The following is a 25,628-nucleotide window of genomic DNA, read 5'->3' as shown; positions in this document are numbered from 1 at the left end:
AGAAGAACAATTGACTTCCACCTCCAGTGAGCACTGGAGGGAGGACATGAAAGAGGCAAGCCATGCAGAATAGCCATCACAATTGTTTTACACTTCTTTTTTACCTGGACAGTACAGACCCGATTTTATTCTGTGCACAATAGCATACACTAAAGAGTTTCAGTCCACAGACAGCATATAGCAAAAATGTTTTAAACTTTTTTGTGTGTGTGATCTGTAACAATTTGATTCCAGGAGAACAAGAATGGTACCAAGGAATTGCTTTGGATGATTACTATGGCAGCCTGGGCATGGAACGTATAACTTATGCCAGGTGGTGGGCATGAGGATGCGGAATCTAGGTTCCACTGGTAATAGCCTCAAAACTGTCTTATTAGAAGTTGCCAAGAAGTGCTTAAAGAGAGCAGAGAGGAAAGAGTAACAGTACCCAGCAAAGGCAGGTGGTATAGAAAAGGATCAGGGAAAGTTTTGGTGGCTAATAATTGAAGAAGAAACACAGTGAAAGTCATACCAGGATATCCCTCACTTGAAACACACTTGCATAGTGAAAACAAAACAATATGCGGTGTATTTCCTTCTTAGAATTAAACAGACATTAGCAGCTAACAATACCATGCAAATACTATATTTGAGGACCCATTCTTTATAAAATTAATAATCAAAATTTATCTAACTTTGGGGATACTTAACTCTTTCCTGAAAGAGGCAGAAACAAAAAGTATAAAAGTTTAAGATCCACATAAAACAAATTCCCCAGCTCGCAGTGGGGTAGGTACAATAACTGGCTGAGCTGCCCAGGGCTTTCATCTTCTTCTCTGGTGGGTCGTAGAATCCTAAAGGTCAGTGGCTCATGCTAAGGAACACCATGCCCGTCTACTGATGTGTTGACTTTAACACATGAAGAAACCTTGGCTTTAACAATTCTTGTTGTGTTAGAAACCATCTTAGTCATTGATAATTTGCCCACTTATTTTAATATTCCTATAATAATATGAAATAGAATACAGAGTTGTGAGCTCATGAATTGAATATGAGCATAATACATTTCAATATTTTCAATCTAATATTTGTCTGAGTACCCTCTCCCTGAACAGACAGAATTTACATCATTCTTACTGTGTAGGATCTATGCACAAGATAAGAGTAATAGGTCATTTGTTACATAGTACTTTCTCCCTTACTGTAGACATTTAGATTGCAAACCATTTGTGAGAAGGGTGAACCTTTTTGTCAGGATACATTTTTATTAGGTTCAGACAAGTTCCTGAAACCAACACATTTTTTTTAATGTGCATCCTTTGTCTACATCATACTTCAGACTACTAAAATAACTCTTAAAATATTTAGATGTAGTTAATTTAGCTCTAGTAACCCAGCGAATTAAGATCCAAGTCTTAATACTCCAAAGCTTTGACCACACATCTTTTTGTTAATCTTACTCTGAAGATTGGATTACATGTAAGCTTATATTCATATCAGAGCGAAGGTTTTGATATTTGCGTGTTTATGAATATCCAAATAATACATAGCCGTTGTGAAATTGCCTTTTGTCCAAATGTGCCCTTCATTAGAGCAGTAGTGATCAAGCCATGTTCCATGTTTCAGTTATTTCTCTACTTGATAAATTTGGCTGAATCCTGTGTCTTCCCCTATGCAGTCATAATTGTGAAAACAATTGTAACTTAGCATTGAATATTAAAGAAGTAGAGATCATTTATCCTAAACTATTATAAAATTGTTTTTTCTACTAACCCTCACTCTCAGTATTTGTGGTAATGTTACTATATTTTATTTTTTTTAAATGATTCTTTAGGAGGGAGAGTGTGAACTCTGTGTTAGAACATACAATAAGTGTAAATTAGATTTTTAGACACAGAATTCACCAGTCTTAGAATACCCCAACCTCATGATATATATAGATAATTAAATTACACAAAACAGAAATGTTGGGTTCCCTTTAGTAGAGTCTATGTTCAAGAAATGTGAACCAGTAGGGATCACTTTTAGCATGTCCCCTGCAGGCTTTATTGATATTTGGAAGAGATCCTGAAACTACTAAAAAGTCTCAGTTCTGGGAGTGACTAGAGCAGAATTAAGTGAGCAAAATTAAGATGAAGACTGCCAATGTGAATGAGTTTAGGGTCAGGAGAGGAAGTTAATAAGTGCCAATGATAAGAACTGTTTGATTAGATACACTGAGAAACATGTTCTGGTTCAGGTTTGTCCTCGGCCAGTGGGGGCTTGATATTTCCTCTCAGGGAGGTCTTCACAAGAAATCAGGCCCATTTCAAAGGATGAACTTTATAGAGGTTTTGTTTTTTAAGCAATAAAAATGAGATTATTGCCTTGTTATTACATCGCAAAAAGGAAAACAAACAAACAAACAAAACCTCAGTAGTAGTTTAGCTCACTTTATTTGTAATTTTGTTAGGTATCCTGCGAACAAACTGTATATGTAGATTATTAGAAGGATGAACAAGCCCTGAAAATAACATATTATAGTTTTGGAATAAATGATTGACTTCTGTCATAAATACATCAGATGTAATACTGTTTTGATCACATTTTTGAGAGGTGGAATCAGGGTCTCCCTATGCAGCTGACTAGCCTGAATTTTTCTACATAGCACAGGCTGATCTCCAGCTAGTGGAGATTTACCTATCCTGATACCTCAAGGATTGCAAGCATGGGCCATTGGGCCCACTTTAGGCCTAGCATTTGTCATTGCCACTGAAATTTCTTTCTTTCTGTCTTTCCTTCTTTCTTTTTTCCTTTATCTCTCTCTCTCTTTCTCTCCTTCTCTCTCTTTCTTTCATTCTTTTCTTTCTTTCTTTCTTTCTTTCTTTCTTTCTTTCTTTCTTTCTTTCTTTCTTTCTTAAAGGGAATACTATCTTCCTGTAATTTTACAAATGAGCCAACTGACTGATATTGTTGCAGATGTCTGTCTGTTTCTTAGACCACGAGCACAGTGTTAGAAAAACACCAGTAGTTAAAAGTCACAGTGTCTGTGGTAGGCTCCTGACCTGTTCCCTGTCTTCCCCTGCTTCCAATGTCTATCGTGTTTGTCCTTCTGAATGAGGAGTAAGCATCTTCCCTAGGGTCTTCCTAGTGTTTTACCTTCTTTAGGAGTATAGATTTTAATATGTTTATCCTATATTATATGTCTAATATCCACTTATGAGTGAGTATATACCGTGTGTGTCTTTCTGCTTCTGGGTTACCTCACACAGGATGATCTTTTCTTGTTCCCAACATTTGCCTGCGAATTTCATAATTTCCTTGTTTTTAAGCAGAGGCTGAGACTAATAGCCAAACTTTGGACAGAGTGCAGGGAATCTTATGAAAAAAGGGGGAGATAGAAAGTTCTAGAGGGGACAGGAACTTCAAAAGCAGACCAACAGAGCAATATATATATATATATATATATATATATATATATATATATATATATAACAAAACTGAGCCCTGGGACAATGCATGGAGATGACCTAAAAGCCAGGCTCCAATGTAGCCCATAAACTCTCAGTATACAAGTGGGGTCCCTAGTAAGAGGTGCAGGGGCTCTCTCTGTCATGAACTCAGTGGCTGGCTCTCTGATCACCTCCCCGGGTGGGGGGTGTGCAGCCTTGCCAGGCCACAGAGGAAGACAATGCAACCAGTTAGGGTCAGATGGAAGGGGAGGAGGACCTTCCAGATCAGTGGACTAAGGGAAAGGCACAGTGGGAGAAGAGGGTGGGATTGGGAGGAGGTGAGGGAGGGGCCACAGTGTCATTTGATATGGAGGTGACACTTAACTTTTGGCCACCATTTCATGAAGTGAGCATTGCTTGTACATGAACAATAATTTCTGTCATTTCTAACACCTGGTTTAGCCTTGTCAGTGGAAGCTGGAAAGTGGCAGGAGGGCTGGGGCCAAGGGGATGGATTCCAGGAAAGGTGAAAGGATGTTTTATTTGCATGCAGTGTTGTTAAATTGTAACCAGTGTACCCTTTGTCATTAAATGTTTAAGAGCTTAAACAGAAATAAGTACATTAGGAGGGTGAGCAGCAGCAGGCTTTCCGGCTAGGGTATAATGAAAGGCAGTGTTCCTCTACAAAGTGATTGCAGCTGGAGTTTCGTTATAATGAAGCCTTTGGCTGAAACAAGGGCCCAAAGAAGGCTCTTCAAACATTAGACTTGCCCTCACTCCAGTCTCACCAAGTTTGAAATCCTCCTTTCAATTTTACTTTTATTCTCTCTAAGGTAATGCGGTAGTTACCTTAAACGATTTTCATCTCTGACCTATTAGTGTAACAAGTTCAGGCTGGCCTTGGGAATTTGCTTGCCTCAACTGCTGGCCCTGAAGAGGCCTCTTAAAACATGAGCCCTGATCTTGCTCTAGTCTTCTCACGTACTGTTTGAAATCCTAAGTTCCCATCCGAATGTTAAGTTTTCGTTATAATTTTCTAAAGTAATATTTATGGCAGTTATCCTACATTATTTTTTTCTTTAATCTCTAAACATAAGCCTTTACCTTTGAATTGCTTTTCCTAACACTAGTCTAGATTTTTTTTTGAGTGAAAAAAGGGGGGGATGGTAGAAGAGGGGAGAGGAAGGGATGGAGAGAAAAAGAGAGAGAGCGAGAGAAAGAAAGAGAGAGTGATTGAGAGGACTTTTCATTTTAGTCTAAACTAGAGTAGAACTTAGAGCAATCCTCCTGCCTCATTCTCCTAAGTTCTAGGATTATAGGCACAAGCACCCACTAATGCAGCTTGGTCTAATCTTTCAGTCAGTGGTACTGACTCTAGCCTGCTCAGTTCTTTTCTGCCCTTAATTTTTTTGTTTTTCCTTGCCTTATTTTATCTTATTTTTTCATGCTAAATACCAAGCAGCAAATGCTTTCACATAAGCCCTGCATTTCAGTGTACAAAGATGAACATCATTAATCCCCATCTTCATTAGAAAGCATTATTGAAGTTCCATGCCATTCTCTTTATATAAATCATTCTCTCTTTTTTTTTTTTACACATTCAGGTATAATGAAAGCTTTGTAACATTCAAGAGACTCAGTATCAGCTCTTAGAGGATATTAATCTTATTATTTTGTCTCTCCTCTAGCAAAAACGGAAAGCCCCCCTGTTAAAGGTTCTCTGTCTGGAAAAGTGAACCTACCTTGTCATTTTTCGACCATGCCTACCCTACCACCCAATCACAACACGAGTGAATTTCTCAGAATCAAATGGTCTAAAATGGAAGTGGACAAAAATGGAAAAGACATAAAGGAGACTACCGTCTTGGTGGCCCAGAATGGAAATATCAAGATTGGTCAGGACTACAAGGGGCGTGTGTCAGTGCCTACACACCCCGAGGATGTGGGTGATGCCTCCCTCACCATGGTCAAACTCCGTGCAAGTGATGCAGGTGTCTACCGCTGTGATGTCATGTACGGGATTGAAGACACCCAAGACACCATGTCACTGGCTGTGGACGGTAAGGCTTTCAGATTTGTAAGAAATGTGGGCCAGTACCCAAGGATATCTCTTGTTCTGGATACGAACCAGTGGGAAACATGTCAATCCAAGAGGCTTTGCTTTTCACTGAAAACAAACTTGCTCATTCAGAATAGGTAATGTTTTTTCTGAAGCAGCTTACTTGATTGAGTCTAGTAAAGTGTAGTGTACTGAAAATAATGAAACTCAAGACATGGTACATAGTTTTAAAATATATTTTTTTTAATTCTGAGACCTACCAGTGATTGCATTTGCATACTATAAAAGTTTTTAATTTTGATGCTGTGTGTATGTTATCTTAGTTACTTTTATCTTGCCAGGGCAAAACACTATGAACAAGGTAAGTTAAAAAAAAACATTTAGTTCAGGACTCACAATTACAAAGGAGGAGAGTCCCTGACCGTGGTGAGAGACACTAGGCAAAAGGCGTGAACAAGAGCTCGGAGTGTGCCCCCTTCTCTGCAGGCAGGAGGCAGAGAGCTAACTGGAAATGGTGTGGGCTTCTGAAAACGGAAGCCAGCCCCACAATGACACACCTCCTCCAGCAGGGCCACACCTCCTAGTCCTTATCAAACAGTCCCACCAACTAGAGACCAACTATTCAATCACATGAACGTCTAGGGGACATTCTCATTCCAAGTATATACTCAAATGGATACAGATATAAAACTTCCCCCATTTGTTTTGTCTTAAATCTCTTAGTGTGACTTTTGCTGAAGATCAAACCCAAGGTCATGTGCATGCTAGGCTAGTGCTTTGTCCCTGAACTATAACCTCAGCCTTCTGACGGTGATTATGAATGAGCACTGGCAAGTTGGCTCAGCAGAAAGACACTCGCTGCCAAGCCTGACAAGCCCACTATGCTTCCTGGAATACGCGTGCTAGAAGGGAGTGCATTTGCCCTGTGCCTGCATACATAGACACAAAAATAAATGAAAAAAACTTTTGAGTTTAAGGAGCATCATCTAAAAGCTGTATTGAAAAATGAACCATGATTTACATCTAAATGTCTTACAAAGGCAATCGATCTTTGAATTTTCAGTTGGTTCAGAACAAGAAATCAAGAGTAAAAAAAAGTAATGTTAAACTAGTTAAGTTTTGTAATGACACATTTCACCTTTATCCTCCTTTTAATGGTGGTTTATATGTCACTTGAGCTTAAGTTAGAAGACAAAGCAAAGAGAAATTGCTTTAATTGGGCACACACATAATGCTTCAGCTCTTGGAAGCAGAATGTGTTGGCAAGTTATTAAGCAAAAGTTTAATAACCAGACATGATGGAACAGATTTTCCTCCGACTCTCAATTTCCCTATAAAATATTTACCTTTCAGAAATACATAAAAGGAGTTTTATTAAAACCCTTTCTTGTTTAGCCAAAAGGAAATGGTTTGAATTTCAGGTGCAACAAACAAATGGACTGAACATCATTAAATTCATCCATGTCCTGCTGTCCATGTGTCCACCAAATCATGCCTGAGTTCTTGTCCCTGAGTTCCTCACCACTGATTTTAGTTAGCCTAAAATTGTACCTTCATATACATGTAAATGCATAGATGTATGTTAAATGCATTTACTGCCTAAAATTCTCCAAGACTTTATCAGCTTCTTACTTATTTATTTTTTTTCATTATTAAAGATTTAGCAATGGATTTGCCTCTTGCAACAAAGACTATCTTCCTCCTAATCCCCTTAGCCCCAGGATGTCTTCAGGTTATTCTAACAATTGCAAACATGTACATACGGACTGAGGGTCTCTGCCTTAGTCTAGGTGGCCCTCTGCTCTGTCCCCTCTCAGCCCACTATTAAGTGCATGGGGAAGATTTGTAATTCCCAAGTTATTTAAAATGCTTACTGCTATAAACCATTTTTTTTCAATGCAGTTTATTCAGGAACCTTGAACAATCATCTGACCCTGGGGAAAGCCAGCCCACAGCTTAAATAGCCTCTGGGTAACCAACCCAGGCGTGCCACGTGGGCAATGCAGATAGGTCCACATACATGGAAGCAAGCCAGATCCTCAGCCTTAGCCAAATGTGGAATTGTTCATGACAGAGAGCACTCACCATCAGGAAGGTGGAAGGTGGAAACCAGCTCCATCTTTAAGGCACAGCATTCCGCAGCTCTCTACAGTTCCCCTTTTTGTTTTAGACGCCTCAGGAAAGAGTAGAGGTCTGATCTCTGATATTAGAAATAAATTGGGACTTTGTACTGATGTTCATTTAGGTGTCATCCACCCAAAGAGCATCAGACCTGTCTGATACCTTTTTCTCAGAGGGACCTGGGGCATCAACCCGCATGCAATCAGACATGCTCTTCTCTGGGTCCAAAGCGGCTGATCCTGAGTGCAGTGCTTAGCTTCGCACCCTGAGCGTAACATTTTAGCATTTTAAACCCACTCAAGTTTTTACTTAAAGCTTAAAAGTTACTGACCTCCCCACCCCCAAGGGAGGAGCAGTCCTGTTAGGCCACAGAGGAGGACTTTGCAGCCAGTCCTGAAGATACCTGATAAAACAGGATCAGATGAATGGGGAGGAGGTCCTCCCCAATCAGTGGACTTGGAAAGGGGCAGGGTGGAGATAAGGGAGGGAGGGTGGGAGTGGGAGGGAATGAGGGAGCGGGATACAGCTGGGATACAAAGTTAATAAATTGTAACTGACAAGAAAAAATAAAATAAATATGGTATTTTAAAAAGGTACTTTAGAGTATTTCTCATGGTTACTAGACTCATGGTATACATGTACTCCCAGACAGTTTTAGAGGGGCCACATGAAGGTAGAGATTGGCATTTTGTGACATTTTGAGACATGAAAGATCAGAAACAGGAAAAGGAATACTTCTTGCCAGTCAGTGCATCCGTGAGTTGCTATGCAGCTCCCTCTGTGTGAGTACCAGGAACAGGCTGATCTGCCGGGTGCCTGCTCTCCTGCTTTCATGGTTCTTTTGCTGGCATGCACTTGTACTGAGACAATGTGAAGTATAACATGAGAGAGACAGTCTGATAGTGAGTCTCCCTGTGAAAGACAGGAAATGGCTCTGCGGCAGAGGAGGGTAGCAGGTTATCTTGGAAACCACATTTCATTCCAAATAACGACAAAAGTAGTCATGAGTACTATGAGTTGATCAAGTTTTATTTATGTTTATTTGTCACAATCTGTATTTTGCAGTGACTTTCCTGGCATATCATTTGGATTCATTTTGATGAATCATGATATTTACTCCAGTTAAAAATGGAAATAGAATGTTGAAGTGGGAAGAAAGGATCAGAAGTTCCACCTTTTGTTGTTGTTTCTTCAGCTCTTTGGCAGTCTCTGAAGACTTATAACTGCTACTTTAGCAATGTGTAAAATCAAACCAAGTGGAATTTGAGGCCATGTCTGCCTTGTTTCTCCTTGGAGAACTTTATTTCAGGCCTTAGCTGGGATGATATAGTACATATCTGGGCAGCACATAGTAATCTACTCACCATTCAGATCAATCAGATAGAGATCAGCTCTACTGGATAAGAAAGGAGACCAAGGCTCAGAAATTTTGACCAGTTTATGAGTAGGGAGCAAAGGGATGATTGAAATAGGCAATCTCACAGAACAGCCGCTGTTTTCCCTCCCTTGTCACGCTCTCTGGGAAAGTAGACGTCATGATGCTGCATGTTTGGAAGACCCTGCACGAGGGGCAGGACACCTAGATAAAACGGTATTTTTGAAGTGCCTTTAATCAGCAAGAGTTCTGCATACTAAAAATAAAGTACTTACGATATTTGTATTAATTGGCCTATAATTTCATTCTGGAATGTTGTACAGCACAGTGGGGGATTTGAGCATTGAAACAGTCTGTGGTTTGCTGTCTTTGCAGGAGTTGTGTTTCACTACAGGGCAGCGACCAGCAGATACACGCTGAACTTTGCGGCTGCTCAGCAGGCTTGTTTGGACATTGGGGCAGTCATAGCTACCCCAGAGCAGCTGTTTGCTGCCTACGAAGATGGCTTTGAACAGTGTGATGCAGGGTGGCTGTCTGATCAAACTGTGAGGTGAGAGGCCTGAGGCCCAAAGCTTTTAAGTATTAATCTGGCAGTGAGAGTGCCACTCACCAGTCCTTTGCCTCCTCAGATATCCCATACGGGCTCCCAGAGAAGGCTGTTATGGAGACATGATGGGGAAGGAAGGGGTTCGGACATACGGATTCCGCTCTCCCCAGGAAACCTATGATGTGTACTGTTACGTGGATCATCTGGATGGTAAGACAGTTAACCCTCTGTAGCAGTGGTTATCAACCTTCTTGATGCTTTGACCGTGTAATACAGTTCCTCATTTTGTGGTGACCCCAACCATACAATTATTTTGTTGCCACTTCATAACTGTAATTTTGCTCCTGTTATGAATTGTAATATAAGTTTCTGTGTTTTCTGATGGTCCTAGGTGACCTCTGTGAAAGGATGGTTCATCCCCAAAGGAGTCATGACCTACAGGTTGAGAACTACTCTTCTATAGCTTCAGGTCCATTTATAAAACTAAGAGAAAACTAGAACCAGGAGCACAGAGAAAGTCTTTGGGTTTATTTTCATTCCATACAGCAGCATTTTATTTCCATGACTGTATGATTTCGTGGTAAGATAAACCAAAATTACAGTGGAAAGGGAAGGAAGGGTATGTAAAGGGTTATGACAGATAGAAATACCTCCGCCAATGGCAGGTTCCTCATAGTCATGCTACGCTTTCAGAACATTCAGAATAGGAAACTGTAAGGCACTTATTCTAGTGAAACCAGGTAGAAACCCCTGCCGTGACAAACTGCAATGAATCCAAGCGCAGAAAAATACAGCCCCCAGCCAAGAAAAGCAGTATAAACTGGTGAATGAGGTAGTATTTGATTTTTTCCCCCTAGGTGTCCTTTGTTGCAAAGATTTCTTCTTTTTCAGAAGAGTTATTCATCCAGCCAATACATAAAATCAAGTTGGAAAATCACCCACTTCTGCAGATAGTCTGCTACACCCCAGGGATGTCAAAGCCAGTTTAGATGCAGCCTTTGCTCTTCAAGATGTTAGAGTCTGAGCAATTTAGGTCTATCATTCCTCTGCCCGAGTGAAGAGCATTTGAGTTCAACAGCTGGCAGTAGCTAAAGGGGTCCAGGTAGTCTTACAATAAACGGTACAGGGATGGTATTTACCACCCTAGAGGCAGTGGGGCCTGGAGAATGGAGCTCATTAAAGCTCCATGCAACAGCTAACTTTATTCAGAACATCTTAACTCTGAGGTTAAGAGGAGCTCGATGAGTAAAGTGTACATCCACGAAGCAAGCTGCACGTAGCAGACAAGCCTCATGCAGCAAAGCATGTTTTCCCACAGAGTCATATAAACAGATAACAAAAGCCAGTTGTGATGAATAATATGAATAATACTCCTACCCACTACACCTAAGAAGGGAATGAAAATTCAGTTCAAGAACATTTTCATGGTTTTTTAGGGGGCTTCTCTGTTGTAGCTTTGGCTGTCCTGGAACTCTCTCTGTAGAACAGGCTGGCCTTGAACTCAGAGACCCATGTGCCTCTGCCTGAGACTAACGGCATGTGCCAAATCACAAAGCCATTAAGGTCACAAGACCCTTGTCTTGTTTTCTCAGCATTCCCCACAAGCACTCAGAATTCTCAAAGAACTCCATTCTTGGCCTGTGTTCCATCAGCATGGAAGTTTCTATGACATGTGAAGTGGGTTTTCATTTATTCTGACAGGTATCTTAGAAGCCTAAATAAACAAACAAATAAATAAATACATATAATATTAAATTAACATCTTCTTATAACTTTGATTTGGTAAACATTGTTTTATGTGTAAAATGAGGTTAGGTGAGATAATCCCTTCCAGCATTAAAATTCTGTGATTGTTTGGTATTTTTATTTGTTTGTTTTACTGGTTCATTTGTTGTTTTGAGTCTGGCTGTGTTGATCAGGCAAATTTCATGCTCCTGGGTTCAAAAGATCCTGCTGTTTGGCCTCTCACATAGCTGGGGTCACTTTGCCAGGCTTTCATTCTCCAGTTCTCTTCACTGAATGAGCAGTTACAAGATGTAGAGCTAGAGTACAAGCAGCCCATATTTTCCTTATGCATTAATTAAATGTGCCTCAAAGGATACTTCAGCCTTCGTGTCACAGTCATTTGATACCAGTAAGTGTGTTTTCTAAGTAAGAAGTTATGGTAACAGCTCGTGTTTTGTATTGGCAAAGAGAGACATATATAATAGCCAAACTACTATTGATGTGTATTATATTAGAACCTTTCCCTTCTTTCTATTTTAACAGCTTAAAATATCTTTACAATAGCTTTTAATAACCGTTTTTTGAGATTGGAGATGTTTGGTTGGAAGGCTTGGCTCTAGTAAATAAGCTTCCTATTGCTGTTTCAGTGAGGTGGAAAGCTGTAGCATGGATTTGGCTTAGAATGAAATCTCTCAGGACTATAATGCATCTATCTGGGATGCTGCTCAGTTTACACCAGAGGCAGGGGTGGTTTATGAAAGATATTTTTGGCGTCAAATCTTCAGGAAAGAACTTTACCAAATCTTATTGATGGTGAACAATTCAGGCACAAATCTTAAGCTACTTACTGACAGAAAGCCAGGCTAGGGTACTCAGGGACCCCTCTGTTGGTCTAGCCTCCAGTGTCTCTTAAGGGAACTGCCCAAGCCCTGTTTTCTAAAGCTGTTGAATTTTTGAAAGCCTGGATTGTACAAGCCTGCCAGGTATCTCTTAGCTGCACTGTAGCAGTTGGGAGTTGGCTCTCACCATCTGTGCAGTGTTACTGCTCAGGATTAATTCTGTCAGAGAGTAGCTCTGGGATATGTATCAATTTTACCATGAGGAAGGGCTTATTAGTCTTATTTTTTTCAAACCAGGCTGTGTAGCCCAGATTCAAATTTGATTCAGATTCAAATTAAGTCCTTCTGACTTAATGTTCCCAGTGCTGGGCCTACAGGCATGGGTTTGCTATTCTTAACAGGAATGCCTTCCTGCCTCTGTAGTCATACTTATTTCCAAGGCACATGTTCAATGTAAAGTTTGCTTCTGTCCCAATGTAATCCAACTCTTTTGTATAACATTGGTTGGGAAAAATATCTTACATCTTTGATGACTACAGACTTGTCATATGGAATATAGCATGACAAAATCAACAGACTTTAAACCATGTTGTTGTAGTACATCGTGGTTGGAAGAGGAAGAAAAGAGAGTCATTGCAAATAGTATTCCATCACTGATAAAAATCTGTATCAGCAGAGCGACAAGGCTTTTGTTTCATAGACGTCTGCTGATTCTGGAGACCTCCGGCATGCTTGAGATGACACTGCTGTGGAAGTCTTTTCTCCCGTGTTCCTAGGAAATGGGAAAATCTTCAGACTCTTTCTCTCAGTTTGAAATTGGAGTGAGATGAGGTTTAAAGAGAACTTTATGGCTGGTTCTAAGTGGAAGGTGAAAATCATTCTTAGAAAGTTTCTCTGATTCCTTTACTAATGTTCTGGCTTTTAGCTGAATTGACAAAAATTCTGACCCGTTTAGTTTCCTTCAAATGAATCAATCCTGGGCTTGCATGCAGACCTGACCAATCCAGTCAGAGTGCCTTTACCACTAACTGTAGAAGCCTGTGTCCCATCTGCTCATGGCCTGGGTTTTCTATGCAGCCCTGCCTTTAAAGTTTTTATCTCACCCCCATGAGTGTGGTGTCATTCTCTCTCTGGAGACCATGTGTAGGCCTCCTCTGCAGTGGTGCTCTGGGTGTCTTAGAGAACACCCCACCCCACCCTCCTCAGCCAAACTTTCCAACATTTTCTGTTAGGGGTGTTCAAACACTTGGTGCTTCCAGAATTTATTGGTCGGCTGTTCTGACCTACACTGGGACTTCTTCACAGAAGCTTTTGCTCATTTAGTGTTAGTTTCATGCACTTTGTATTTGTTTTCTGATTTCTTTTTGTTAAATATGGTATGTTACCAGTTTTACTTCTGAAAAAATACTATAAGCTCTAAGTTGAAGAAAGGCCATATCGTTTTGTTTTGATCCAATCAAGGGGTTGCTGTAGACATGAACTCACATAATAGTTAACCAAGAAATGCTTGATAGAAATTGTAGGTTTTCTTTAAAGTTCATCTTTAAAGTTTCTTTAAAGGCATGCAGAGCTATGCTAAAATCAATTTCATGACTTTTAATTCTCTTATTTTTATTTTATTTATATCTATCTCATAAGATATAGATTCAAGGTTTTTTTCGCTTTGTTGGTCTCCTTGTGGGGCTCCTGTCCGCTCCATGTCCTTCCATCCCCCCTTCTTCCATAAGGCTCCCTGCGTTCTGCCCAAAGTTTGTCTGTGAGTCTTAGCATCTGTTTCAATCTCCTGTTGGGTGGAGACTTTCAGAGGATCCTCTATAGTGGGCTCTCATCCTGTTCCCTCTCTTCCACCACTTCTGGTGTCTATCCTGTTTGACATTCTGAATGAGATTTAAACATCCTCCCTATGATCCTCCTTAGTGTTTAGCTTCTTTAGGTCTGTAGATTTTAGTATGGCTATGTTATATTATGCTATATATAATATTAGCTATTAATATCCTCTTATAAGTGAGTGTATTCCATGTGTTTCTTTCTGTTTCTGGGTTACCTTACTCAGGGTGATCTTTTCTAGTTCCATCCATTTGCCTGCAAATTTCATGATTTCCTTGTTTGTAATAGCTGCGTAGTATTCCATTGTGTAAATGTGCCACAATTTCTGATCCATTTTTTGGCTGAGGAACATCTAAGTTATTCCCAGATTCTGGCTATTACAGATAAAGCTACTTTTTAGTTGAAAGCTAAAAATACCTGAGCCCAGGGGGTCCTGTAGAGATTGATACACCAACCAAGGACCATGCATGGACAGCACCTAGATCCCCTGCTCAGATGTAGCCTATTGGCAGCTCAGTCTCCATGTGGGTTCCTGAGTAAGGGGAGCAGGAGCTGCCTCTGCCATGAACTCAATTGTCGGCTCTTTCATCACTTGCCCCTGGCAATGAGACCTTTCCCGGTCACAGAGGAAGAGGATCCAGGCAGTCCGGATGAGACTTCATAAACTATGGGAAGATGGCAGAGGAGGAGAACTCCCCCTTTCAGTGGACTAGGGAAAGGTGATGAGAAGAAGGAGGGAGGGTGGGAATGGGGGGAGTTGACGGAGGAGGACTTCAATCAGAATATATAATAAACAGATTGTAAAAAATGAAGAAATAAAAAAAGATATAGGTTCAAATTCACTCAGTTGCCCCAGCACAATTTTTCACATATCCTGTTCTTTTTCTCCCAGTAAATGGGCTTTTCACCCTCTTGAAAATAAATCAAATATATATATATATATATATATATATATGTGTGTGTGTGTGTGTGTGTGTGTGTGTGTGTGTGTGCGCGCGCGTGCATTTTTTAACATAGTCAGGTTTATCACGTTGATCAACATGCCCATCCTTATACCACTGCTGCATAGCACAGGCTGGCCACAAAACTTCTGTGTCATCAAGGCTGGGCCTGAGCTCCTGATCTTCCTACCTCCAAGGTGAGGGGATTATAGACACATGCCTTAATGCTTGGCTTACATTACAGTATTGCTTTTATTGCTATAGTTTTGTAGTAAAGTTTGAAATTGGAGCATGTGAGACCTCTTTTGTTCTTTTCAAAATGTAGCCCCTATCCTGATTCTTTTGGTTTTCTAAACTAATTTTAACATCAGTTTGCAAGTTTCTACAAGAAAGTCAGCTAGGATTTGGTTGAGATTGCATTAAATCTCCAGATCAAGTGGAAGTACATTTCTATCAGAACAATTGTAAGTGTTCTGGTATGAGGGTTTTAAATATTTGATTTCATATAAGAACAAAATCTTGTACGTTTCTTTTAGTTTTCAGAGTATAGAATTTACAATTATTTTGTTTAGTTTGTCCTAAGTATTGTATTATTTTCTTACTTACTTTAGCGCCTAATCCCAGCTCTCTTTGTCCTTTCCTCCCAGTCCCACCTTCACACACCCCCCATTTCCCTCTTTCCTTCTTCTCAGAGAAGGGGAGGCCCCCAAAGGGTACCAATTCACCCTAGCACCTCACGTCTCAGCAGGACTAAGTGCATCCTCTCCTACTGAGGCCAGAAAAGGCAGTTCAGCTAAGAGAAAGGGATCCAAATGCACGTAACAGACTCAGAGACAGCCCCCACTCCCCTTGTTAGGGAGCCCACATGAAGACCAAGTTGCACATCTGCTACATATGCGCAGCGGCCTAGGCCCAGTCCATGCTTGATCTGTGGTTGGTGCTTCAGTCTCTGTGAGCCCCATAGACTTAGGTTAGTCAACCTGCCTGCCTCTGCCTCTGCCTCCTCGGTGCTGGGATTGAAAGCAGGAGCCATCATTCCTCGGCTTTCTAGACCAGTGGTTCTCAACCTTTCTAATGCTACAACCCTTTAACACAGTTCCTCATGTTGTGGTGACCCCATCCATAAATTTGTTTGTGTTACTACTTCATAACTGTAATTTTGCTGCTGTTATTGTAATGCAAATATCTGATATGAGATCCTGTGAAAGGGATGGTCAACCCTCTGAGAGACTGGGACACACAGGTAGAGGACCTCTACTTCAGACCATCTCTGGAGGGGTAATCAAAAGAGAAGTGAGCAAAAGCTTAAAGAAATTAGCTTGAAAACATGATAATGCGGCATATGATATTGTTTACTTGTTTTCTATCTGAGTAGGCAAATTATCTTGTGTGTAAAATTCTCAATCTCTGTTCATTATGTTTTGTGTTTACACTAATATGAATATGTATGTATAGACCTTAAAAACTTTGATGTTTTGATGAGACTTTTCCTGGAACTTTATAATGGACTTCTTGTCAACTATAAGAAGTCATTCTTATGAGTCATTCTTAGAAGACAACTGTCTGTTAAATCTAAAATTACCGTGATTGCTCTGGTACATGTGTGCATGAAAAGGGATAGAGCAGTGTTGTCCTGTGCTCTCACAGAGGAATCTGTACCTGCCTCCTGAACCAAAAAGATGTGCTGAGGTACAAGCATGAGTGCATTTTCTTTATTTACTGAGCTCTTTCTTTCTTTCTTTCTTTCTTTCTTTCTTTCTTTCTCTTTCTTTCTTTCTTTCTTTCTTTCTCTTTCTTTTTTTTTAAATTCAAATTGCTGACTTAGACAAGGAACCCTGCTCTGGTCCCCTTCTTTACTTACTGCTCTTGGTAGAACCATGGTAGGCAACTGGCTCCATTTGGATTTGTTCTCTCCCTCTTTGGTTCTGTCTGGTTACCTGATTCACTTATTCACCTTCTATGAACAAGCTTCCTAGAATCTACCAGAACTTTAAGATATTTACTATACATTACTTGTGAATTCTCTATTTCATTGAAATACATATCTGTAGAGCAAACTAGACATTTTATAAAAGGAACTCATCAGCAGATGTTCTGTTTCAATATTTAAGACTGCTACAGGTTTACGCGTTGTAGTTTGCTATGGACTGAGCATTAAGTGTAAGTGACTAAGGACAATAGTATAGTTATATAGTGTAGGATTTATTATATTGCTAAGGTTTTGATATGTGTAAAGGTAATGTTTATACTAAGATATTATAGTGCAGAAAAGCTTAAGTCATTAATTTTGGACATAGTTAAAGTAAATGTTTTCCCCCTTTTTCTTATTTCAAAATAACAATTGTGCCACAGAAGGTGAGTGACTACATATTATCTTTATGAATGAATTTTTTTCTATCCTTACCTTAAAATAAGCTCAATCAATCTAGTAAAACATCCCATTTTCATCCAGGTGACATGATATCCAATGGTGATTTTTTTTCTCCCAACCCATTGTATTTTTAAAGTATTCACAATGCTGGGGCTAAAGAGATAGATGGCTTAGTTGTTAAGAGCACTTGCTGTTCTTGCAGAGGGCCATATTTGGTTTCTAGAACTCACATTGCGTAGCTCCAACAACTTGTACCTCCAGCTTCAGGAAATCTGGCAGCTTCTTCTGGAGTCTGAAGGAGCAGGCACATGAATATACACACAGAGAGACACATACATATGAATAAATAATAGCAAAATACTATGAAGTATAAGTAAATGAAATTAAATATTTGCAAGGTTGGAAAGGTCCTTACATATAAATGAAGCAGAAATTAAGCAGTTTTTTGATCATAGAAGTTCAACTAATAAAATCATTCTTTTATGGATTTGAAGAGATAAAGTTGTATCCTCCCAATGAGTTAAAAATTATTGATGTAATGTTAGATTTGTTGATACTTTTTACATGAAAAGTTTAGTAAGCAGCTCTTCATTGGTGAATAAAAACAGCATTTCCCTTTATAACCATTGGCAATAATGAAATCTTTATTCATTTTAATACCAAGCTGTCTTTGCCCTTTAAAACTCGTTGCCATTTATCCTGCCGTCTTCCTGTCTAGATCCATAGTTTTCTTTACTGAGTGAGACTCTTTGCCTCACTCTGGCTTTGCTTCAGAACAGTGTTTAGTAGTGCAGGAAGCTAAGATGTCCTGAGCAGTATCACCAGTGATAACAAACCCATGAGTTTCACCTCTGAGAGACAGATATGGACATGTTCTCCTCCCTAAATATGCATCCACTTCAGGCCTCAGCAAGGTGTGATCCTGAGGTAAATGAGGTTGCTCAGCCTGACCTCTCTTTCTCTCTCCAGTCTTTTCCGAGTTGCTTTATGCTAGAGTCTATTGATGGGGCTAACGGGAACAGCAGTCTAATGACTGTTCTAGGTAGTAACAGAGTTACTTTTATTTAAAATGTTGCTTGGCAGCAGGAAAACAAGCAAAATAATGTTTTGTTTTGTTTTTTTAATCGAGAACTAGACATGCCATTTACTGACCATCTATTAGTGAGTGCACACTGTGTAGGTGGCGGAGTGGCCTCAGTGCTCCTAAACCGTGTGGCTTCGTGGTGGGCATTGCAGGGAGAGGAGAGGAAGGTGCTGTTTGTGTGCGTTGGGGGGTTTGAGGTCACTGCTGTCTTGCTGTTTGCCAGTCTAGGTGGTTTCCTATATAAACTTATTATTGACCTGATGATAAAAACAATTTTCTTTCTTTTTATCTAGCCAGTCTTCATGGGGATTTGGTTTATTTTCCTCACTACAAATTTTGGATTTATAGTAAGAAAAGCTGATATGTGTATTTTGGCCATTTTTTCCTATGACTAATTTTCTTTTTCTCATAAAACTATCACATACTTAGACTAATGGCACCATTCATTCTAAGCAGTTGGCATGTTCCATCTGGCTTGGATCTACAGTAGATCAACATTGTAAGAACTCTGTGTCTCTGCTGTCTGACACATCGTGGCTTAGAGAGCACCTGTGAGGCACGGAAACAGAAGTATGCTTCTGCACTACCGGCCTGATAACATCTTAGGATTCGTTCAGGATTTGCTTGGTAATTGATCGGCAGGTCTAACAACCTATAGATGGTGCTGACATTTCTGGTGACTTCACGAAAGTTAGAAGACATGTTCTACTTGCTCCCTGGGTAGAGCAAGTAGGAAAAAGTAAGCAGGGAGGTGGTTTCCCTCTTAGAGGCCAAGGTCCCCTAAGCGCTTCAGTGTGAGCCAGCGCAGCCGGCCTACACCCTTGGCCTGTGCTGCTATGCAGCTGTGGCCTGCAGCACTGTAGTAGTGCAGGAAGCTAAGATGCCCTGAGCAGTATCACCAGTGATAACAAACCCATGAGTTTCACCTCTGAGAGAGACAGATATGGACAGATATGTAATGTTAGATTTGTTGATACTTTTTACATGAAAAGTTTAGTAAGCAGCTCTTCATTGGTGAATAAAAACAGCATTTCCCTTTATAACCATTGGCAATAATGAAATCTTTATTCATTTATTCAGCAAAGCTGAGCCAGGGACACAGGTAGAAAGCCTAATCCTTTAGTTTCTACTGCTTGTGTCCGTTCCCAAAGAGAACTCCTGGGGACTTTTTTTTTTTTATTATTTTTTTCTTATCAGTTACATTTTATTAACTCTATATCCCAGCTGTGTCCCACTCCCTCATTCCCTCCCAGTCCCTCTCTCCCTCCCTCATCTCCACCGTGCCCCTTTCCAAGTCCACTGATGGGGGGGACCTCCTCCCCATTCATCTGATCCTGTTTTATCAGGTATCTTCAGGACTGGCTGCAAAGCCCTCCTTTTGTGGCCTAACAGGACTGCTCCTCCCTTGAGGCGTGGGGAGGCCAAAGAGCCAGTCATTGAGTTCCTGTCAGAAATAGTCCTTGTTCCCCTCACTTTGGGAAACCAATTGGTTACCGAGCTACCACAGGCTACATCTGAGCAGAGGTTCTAGGTTATATCCATACATGGTCCTTGGTTGAATGTCAGTCTCAGAAAAGACCCTGTGCCAGATATATTTGGTCCTTGTGGAGCTCCTATCCTTTCCCCATCAGACTAACTCCCCTTCTTTCTTATGATTCCCTGTACTCTGCCAAAGGTTTGGTCATGAGTCTTTGCTTTGAAAACACTGCTAGTTAGACTCTTTCAGATGCGCTCAGTAGACTCCTGTCATACGTTCAATGCACATCCCATCTGTCTTTCTAAACAAGGATTGATCATCTTACCCCATGTCCGCTCTCTTGATTATCTTTTTTAGGTATATAGATTTCATTATGTTTATCATATCTTATAGTCTATATAAGTGAGTATATCCCATGTTTGTCTTTCTCCTTCTGGGATATTTCACTCAGAATGATCTTTTCTAGATCTCACCATTTGCCTGCAAATTTCATGATTTCCTCCTTTTTGATTGCTGAGTAGTATTCCATTGTGTAAAAATACCACAATTTCTGTACCCATTCCATTGTTGATGGACATCTGGGTTGTTTCCAGATTCTGGCTATTACAAATAAAGCTGCTATAAACATGGTTGAGCAAGTGTCCCTTTTGTGTACTTGAGCAAACTTTGGGTATATACCTAGCAATCTAATCGTTTGATTAGCAGGATTAACCTCTCTGGGTGGCAGTAATATATGGGAAGAGATGACTGTGTCAGAGAACTTTCGTTTGATGATAGAATTCTCCGTACAGGATGTTGAATAATCAGTCAGAAAGATTTGTTTATTTTAAAGTGATTTATCAAACTTTATTAGCAAATGAATGCTCCATCAACCTGTTGAAAAGAATACACACACACACATCCACATGCATACATATACAAACACTTATGTAAAATGAAACTTGTGTGGTACGTTATTTTTATTATATAATAATAATAGTTTTATCAAAGTAACCATGTGGCTATTTGCTTTACTGAATAAGAAGCTTCCTCCTAACTGTAAAAGGTATTACATGTCCTCCTGCTGCATTTATCAAACTAGGAAGAGAATGAAGAGGAGACCTAAGTTTTTCTCCTTTCTCTTCTTGTTTCAGGCGATGTGTTCCACATCACTGCTCCCAATAAGTTCACCTTTGAGGAGGCTGAAGCAGAGTGTGAAAACCGGGATGCCAGGCTGGCGACTGTTGGAGAGCTTCAGGCAGCTTGGAGGAATGGCTTTGACCAGTGCGATTACGGGTGGCTGTCGGATGCCAGTGTCCGGCACCCTGTGACTGTGGCCAGAGCCCAGTGTGGAGGTGGTCTACTTGGGGTGAGAACCCTGTATCGTTTTGAGAACCAGACATGCTTCCCTCTCCCTGATAGCAGATTTGATGCCTACTGCTTTAAACGTAAGTGTTTGATATCTCTTTAAAAAAATACAGATTAAAAAGCAGCTGCAAAGATACTCACCGAGGTTCCAATAGATGTGAGGATAAATTCTGTATTCTTTACTAAATGCATGGAACACCCACAGTTTGGTGATGCAAAGGGACTAAATACCAGCATTATAATTAACACAGTAGAGACCTTCACAAGTGTTTTATTGTTTGTTTGGTTTTGTTTCTCTTCTTCTTCTTTTCTTCTTCTTCTTCTTCTTCTTCTTCTTCTTCTTCTTCTTCTTCTTCCTCCTCCTCCTCCTCCTCCTCCTCCTCCTCCTCCTCCTCCTCTTCTTATTCTCTCCTTCTCCTTCTTCTTCTTCTTGTCTTGGATAGGGATGGTGATGTCAGGTTAGGGTGTTCACTGGACCCTGCTATACTGAGACTCACAGAATTTTCATTTCACATTAATTGAAGCCATTAAATTTAGTTTCAGTATTGTTATAACAATGGTAAGCCAACAGCAGCTGAGTTAAGCCTTTGAATCCTGTTTATTTTGTCTTTGATGTCATTCTTACTGTGAAAAGCAGGTGAGTATTTCTGGGAAAATTGATAATGATTATGTTCAATTCCTACCTAAAAATGAGCCATCCTGTCAAATAATCAATATAATACACATATCTCATTTTGTTTCAAGTAATAGACTATGTACCTTTTTGTAATTAATTTTGCTTTTAATTAACTGAAGTACAACATAGTCTCTTTGTAACATGTAGCATGAATTGGCTATTCTCAGGTTTACCTGTAAAATCAATTTTAAGTAGCATTCTTGCTATACATATTTTAATTTTTAGACATTCTTTATTTTTAGATATTAGTTCCATTATATAGTATTATAATTGTAGAGTGCTTAACTAAACAAATAATTCGACAAAGTTTTTATGGTAATATTTACTCTAGGTTCCGTAATATGTTAACTTGTAAATGCTTAGCTATTTTAGTTAACTGGGCTAATCCTAAGATTGACTAATATTATAATAAAATATCAATCTAACACATAAAGTGTTTTGAACTAGCTTTTAAATCCTTTCGTTGGAGCAATAGGTAAATAAAATAGCTAAAAAATGTACTAGTTTGTTATTACTTGGTTTCTAAAGTGAAATATGCAGGCATTTTTCAGTGGGAAAAAAGACAAAAATATATGAACCTAAGTAGCGTGTTGTAAAAGACATTTGACACATGAGCTAAGCCTGGAAAGGTTTCATTTTACAGACTTTTGTCTCCCCACTAGGCTGGCTCTGCCCAAATCTCCACATTAGACTTGCTTTTCTGAGCGTTACAGCCATATGTTGTGTATTAGCTTAATTCAAGCTGGCTGATCCATAAAAGGCCTATGAATTCTAGGTTTTCTTCTCAGGCTTTGAAAGAGCAAAGTTGTCCATAATTTTATTCAGAAAGACAACAATAATAACAAAAAAATCTTGTCTTAAATATAGTCATACATATATGTCATGTATATTGGCTTATACCAAATTCTCTCATTAATGATCTTCAAGTAAATCAGGTCATAAAGCTACTCCTACATTAAGTTAACAATGTGATGAAGGAACAGTCCTGGGTTCATGTTTAGTAGGGGATGGGACAGAAAAAGTTAATGTAAGGGCTGAATAGAGTGGCTGGCCTGACTATCTTACTTCATCAGTTTTTCCTGTGCTGTATAAAATTAACAACAGAAAAAGTTAAATAATGCATTTTCTCCTTCGGGGAAAATGGAAACCTAAGCTTGATTGTAGCCACTGAGAATATTAGTAAAGAATTGATCCTAACAGGCTTTAAATTAATTATCTAAATGAGTTTACATGGATACTTAAAATAACAAGGTCCTTAGATTTAAATAGATTGACCACATTAATTTTAACATACACAAAAGTGAATTTATTCTTTTTCTATTCATTTAAATGTACAGCATTTTGGAACAAAATATATAATACTTCCCCTGTGTAAACTGAAGTTGAGAGTCCTGTTTATTCCTTCCCTCCTTAAGACTACCGTTCCTAATTCATTACGTATATAAGTTAATGTGGCAGTGCCAACAGCTTCCTGCAGTTTCCAGTGCATTTTGCAGTGGTTCTTTCGATATGTGACTACGTAAAGATTTAAAATTATTTTCAAATGATTTGACTTGAGTCCAGTTTTCTCACATAGTCAAAGGATGACTAAGCATGGCCTCAGCTACAGTTCCCAAAACGATGTCAGTGATGTGCAGATAGCTTGATGAGTCAAAAAGGCAAGAGATACTTGCATGCTGTGAATGATTTGGTTTTGCCAAACATAGATTGTGGGTTTTTAGGCCACACAGTGAATAAACATTCCAAATCTTATTTGGTTCTAATGCCCTCTTCCTTTAAAAAGCAGTTAATTTACAATATTAGATAATGCATACAGATAGGAATTACCTTGTCAAATAGATTTGAAGCACAGGCAACTAAATGCCTCCTAAAAATAACTTACATGACTATTTGTCCTGTGATAAAAACTGTCTTTCTAACTTTTTTGGCTTCAGGATCAAAATCACTTTGTGAAACAATGGAGTCCGAGGCTTTAAAAGTCCCTGTGAAATATCTTCAGATTTAAATGAATCAAAAACAATTGAAGACTTCCAAAATTTCATAATACACCTCATTAAAAATCTTCAGGAGAGGATAAAGGGCATAGTCCTGAAAAAGTCCAGCCTAACATTTTTTAGCTCTCATTCTTAGTTCGTTTTTTGTCAAAGTTTGAACATTAAAATTTGAATTGTTCTTTTGTAAAATCGTTGGTCAACTCTAAATAACAGCATTTCTGTTGAACGCAGTTCTTTGGCTGCCTCTCTGCAACTTCTCCAGCTGGAACAGTTCCATTGAGAACAATTTTCATGTCTACACTTCTAGTTACTATTTGACCTGGTTTTAAGCCTCCTTGTTTCTCCATCCTTCCTTATCTGGTTATGCTGGGACTGGAATCTCAAGCAGGCTCACTTGGTCCCAACACTTCATGCACTTTCATATGTATTTCTTCATGTTTATAATTAGGTTATTTTTCAAATCTATGATCACCTCATTACCTTTTTTGTGCCCTAAACAGTTATGGGCCATTAGCTACTACGTATAATGTTTTCTTACTTTGTATTTCAAAATGTTTCCTGTTTATTAAATTTGACTTACTTGCCATCCATTCACTCTACAACTTAAAATGGCAGTTCTAGTTCTAATTCTACTGTGCCAATATAAACACTTTCCGTAGATGTGACCCTCAAGACAGGCGGTGGAATACACACTACTTTTTCACTTCTTCCCATGTTTATACTCACATATGTTTCACGTATAATATAAAAGAGTTGATTCAAAGTCAGCCATTTCCCCAAAATGTAGCCAGTATAGTATAAGAGTTAAATCAGTCATCCTGCAGCTGATATTGGTTTTATATTTTGTTAGGAAAATCTGCCTCATGTCTCACAACAGAAGCACACAGAAGATAGTCCATAGGATATAAAACAGTATAAGCATGTTGATTAAAAACATCTGTGTGGCAGACAGCTGCAAAGATTGGAAGTGAGGATTTGTGGGAAAAGAAGCATGCTGAATTTTGTTGGCTTCTTCAGGAATGGCATTAAAAAAACAGTTTTCTAAAACTGAAGTGTCCAATATGAATCAAACTATGGGAAGGGTACTTTCACAATAATCTAGAACTGTATTCTCCTCCTTATGCTAATTATTAGTAAAGTAATGCAATGACATTTATTCATTCTTATGATATTTCTTCGTAGACAATGTTTTAAAAACCATTTTTGTTTTCGGAATGGCGGAAACAAATGGCACATATTATCAGATACACTGGGTTTTGATAGAAATCAGCTGTTTGGTTGACAAAAAGCCACCCAGCCCCAAAAGGAAGTCTGAGGTTTCTCATTCCAAGTCATAGAATTAATTAACTTAATTGTAAGCAGACTTTCTTAAACAGGCCTCTAAAATTAATAAGCCCCTCCTTTTCCCCTGAAAACAAAGTCACATAAATTCTGGCTTTGTAAGACAGACTCCCTGAGCCTCCCTATCACCTTACCATGCAACAAGGCTGGAGGAGAACAACAGAAAACTGGAGTCATAATTGACAATGACATATGCTTATTTAATTTTAAAAATCTGAGTCCATTTTTAAAACACTGTGAAAATATTTTCATGGGATCATGGAGAGCTGCTGGCTGAGCAGGAGGACCCAATCCACAGGCCTTCACCTTGCTCCAATCCAATGTTACCTTTTTCTTAGTTATTTAATCAGCCATGAAAAATGCTCTGAGGGAAAAAGGAAAATTACCATTCTGTTGTTGTTACTAATAATAATATGATTAAATTTTCTCTTATACAAAGGTGTCTAAGAGTTTGTATTATGTTTCCATGGGAACATCCTCCATACATATTTTTT

The 25,628-nt window shown here is 39.3% G+C and overlaps 1 protein-coding gene across 3 annotated transcripts in view; it reads left to right on the top strand.

Annotated features, from left to right (window-relative positions):
- Nucleotides 1–25,628, top strand: part of Vcan (versican) — a 90,801-nt gene that overhangs the window by 10,523 nt on the left and 54,650 nt on the right. For all 3 annotated transcript variants that reach the window (XM_021659975.2, XM_021659976.2, XM_021659977.2), the window contains exons 3-6: nt 5,099–5,470; nt 9,341–9,515; nt 9,595–9,722; nt 20,910–21,203. In XM_021659975.2, coding sequence (XP_021515650.2) covers nt 5,099–5,470; nt 9,341–9,515; nt 9,595–9,722; nt 20,910–21,203 — 969 coding nt within the window. The remainder of the gene's footprint in view (nt 1–5,098; nt 5,471–9,340; nt 9,516–9,594; nt 9,723–20,909; nt 21,204–25,628) is intronic.

The sequence above is a fragment of the Meriones unguiculatus genome, chromosome 2 (genome assembly GCF_030254825.1).
Source record: "Meriones unguiculatus strain TT.TT164.6M chromosome 2, Bangor_MerUng_6.1, whole genome shotgun sequence".
Lineage (NCBI taxonomy): Eukaryota > Metazoa > Chordata > Mammalia > Rodentia > Muridae > Meriones > Meriones unguiculatus.
The sequence above is the reverse complement of the archived record's forward strand: the minus strand, read 5'-3'. Positions and strand labels throughout refer to the sequence as shown.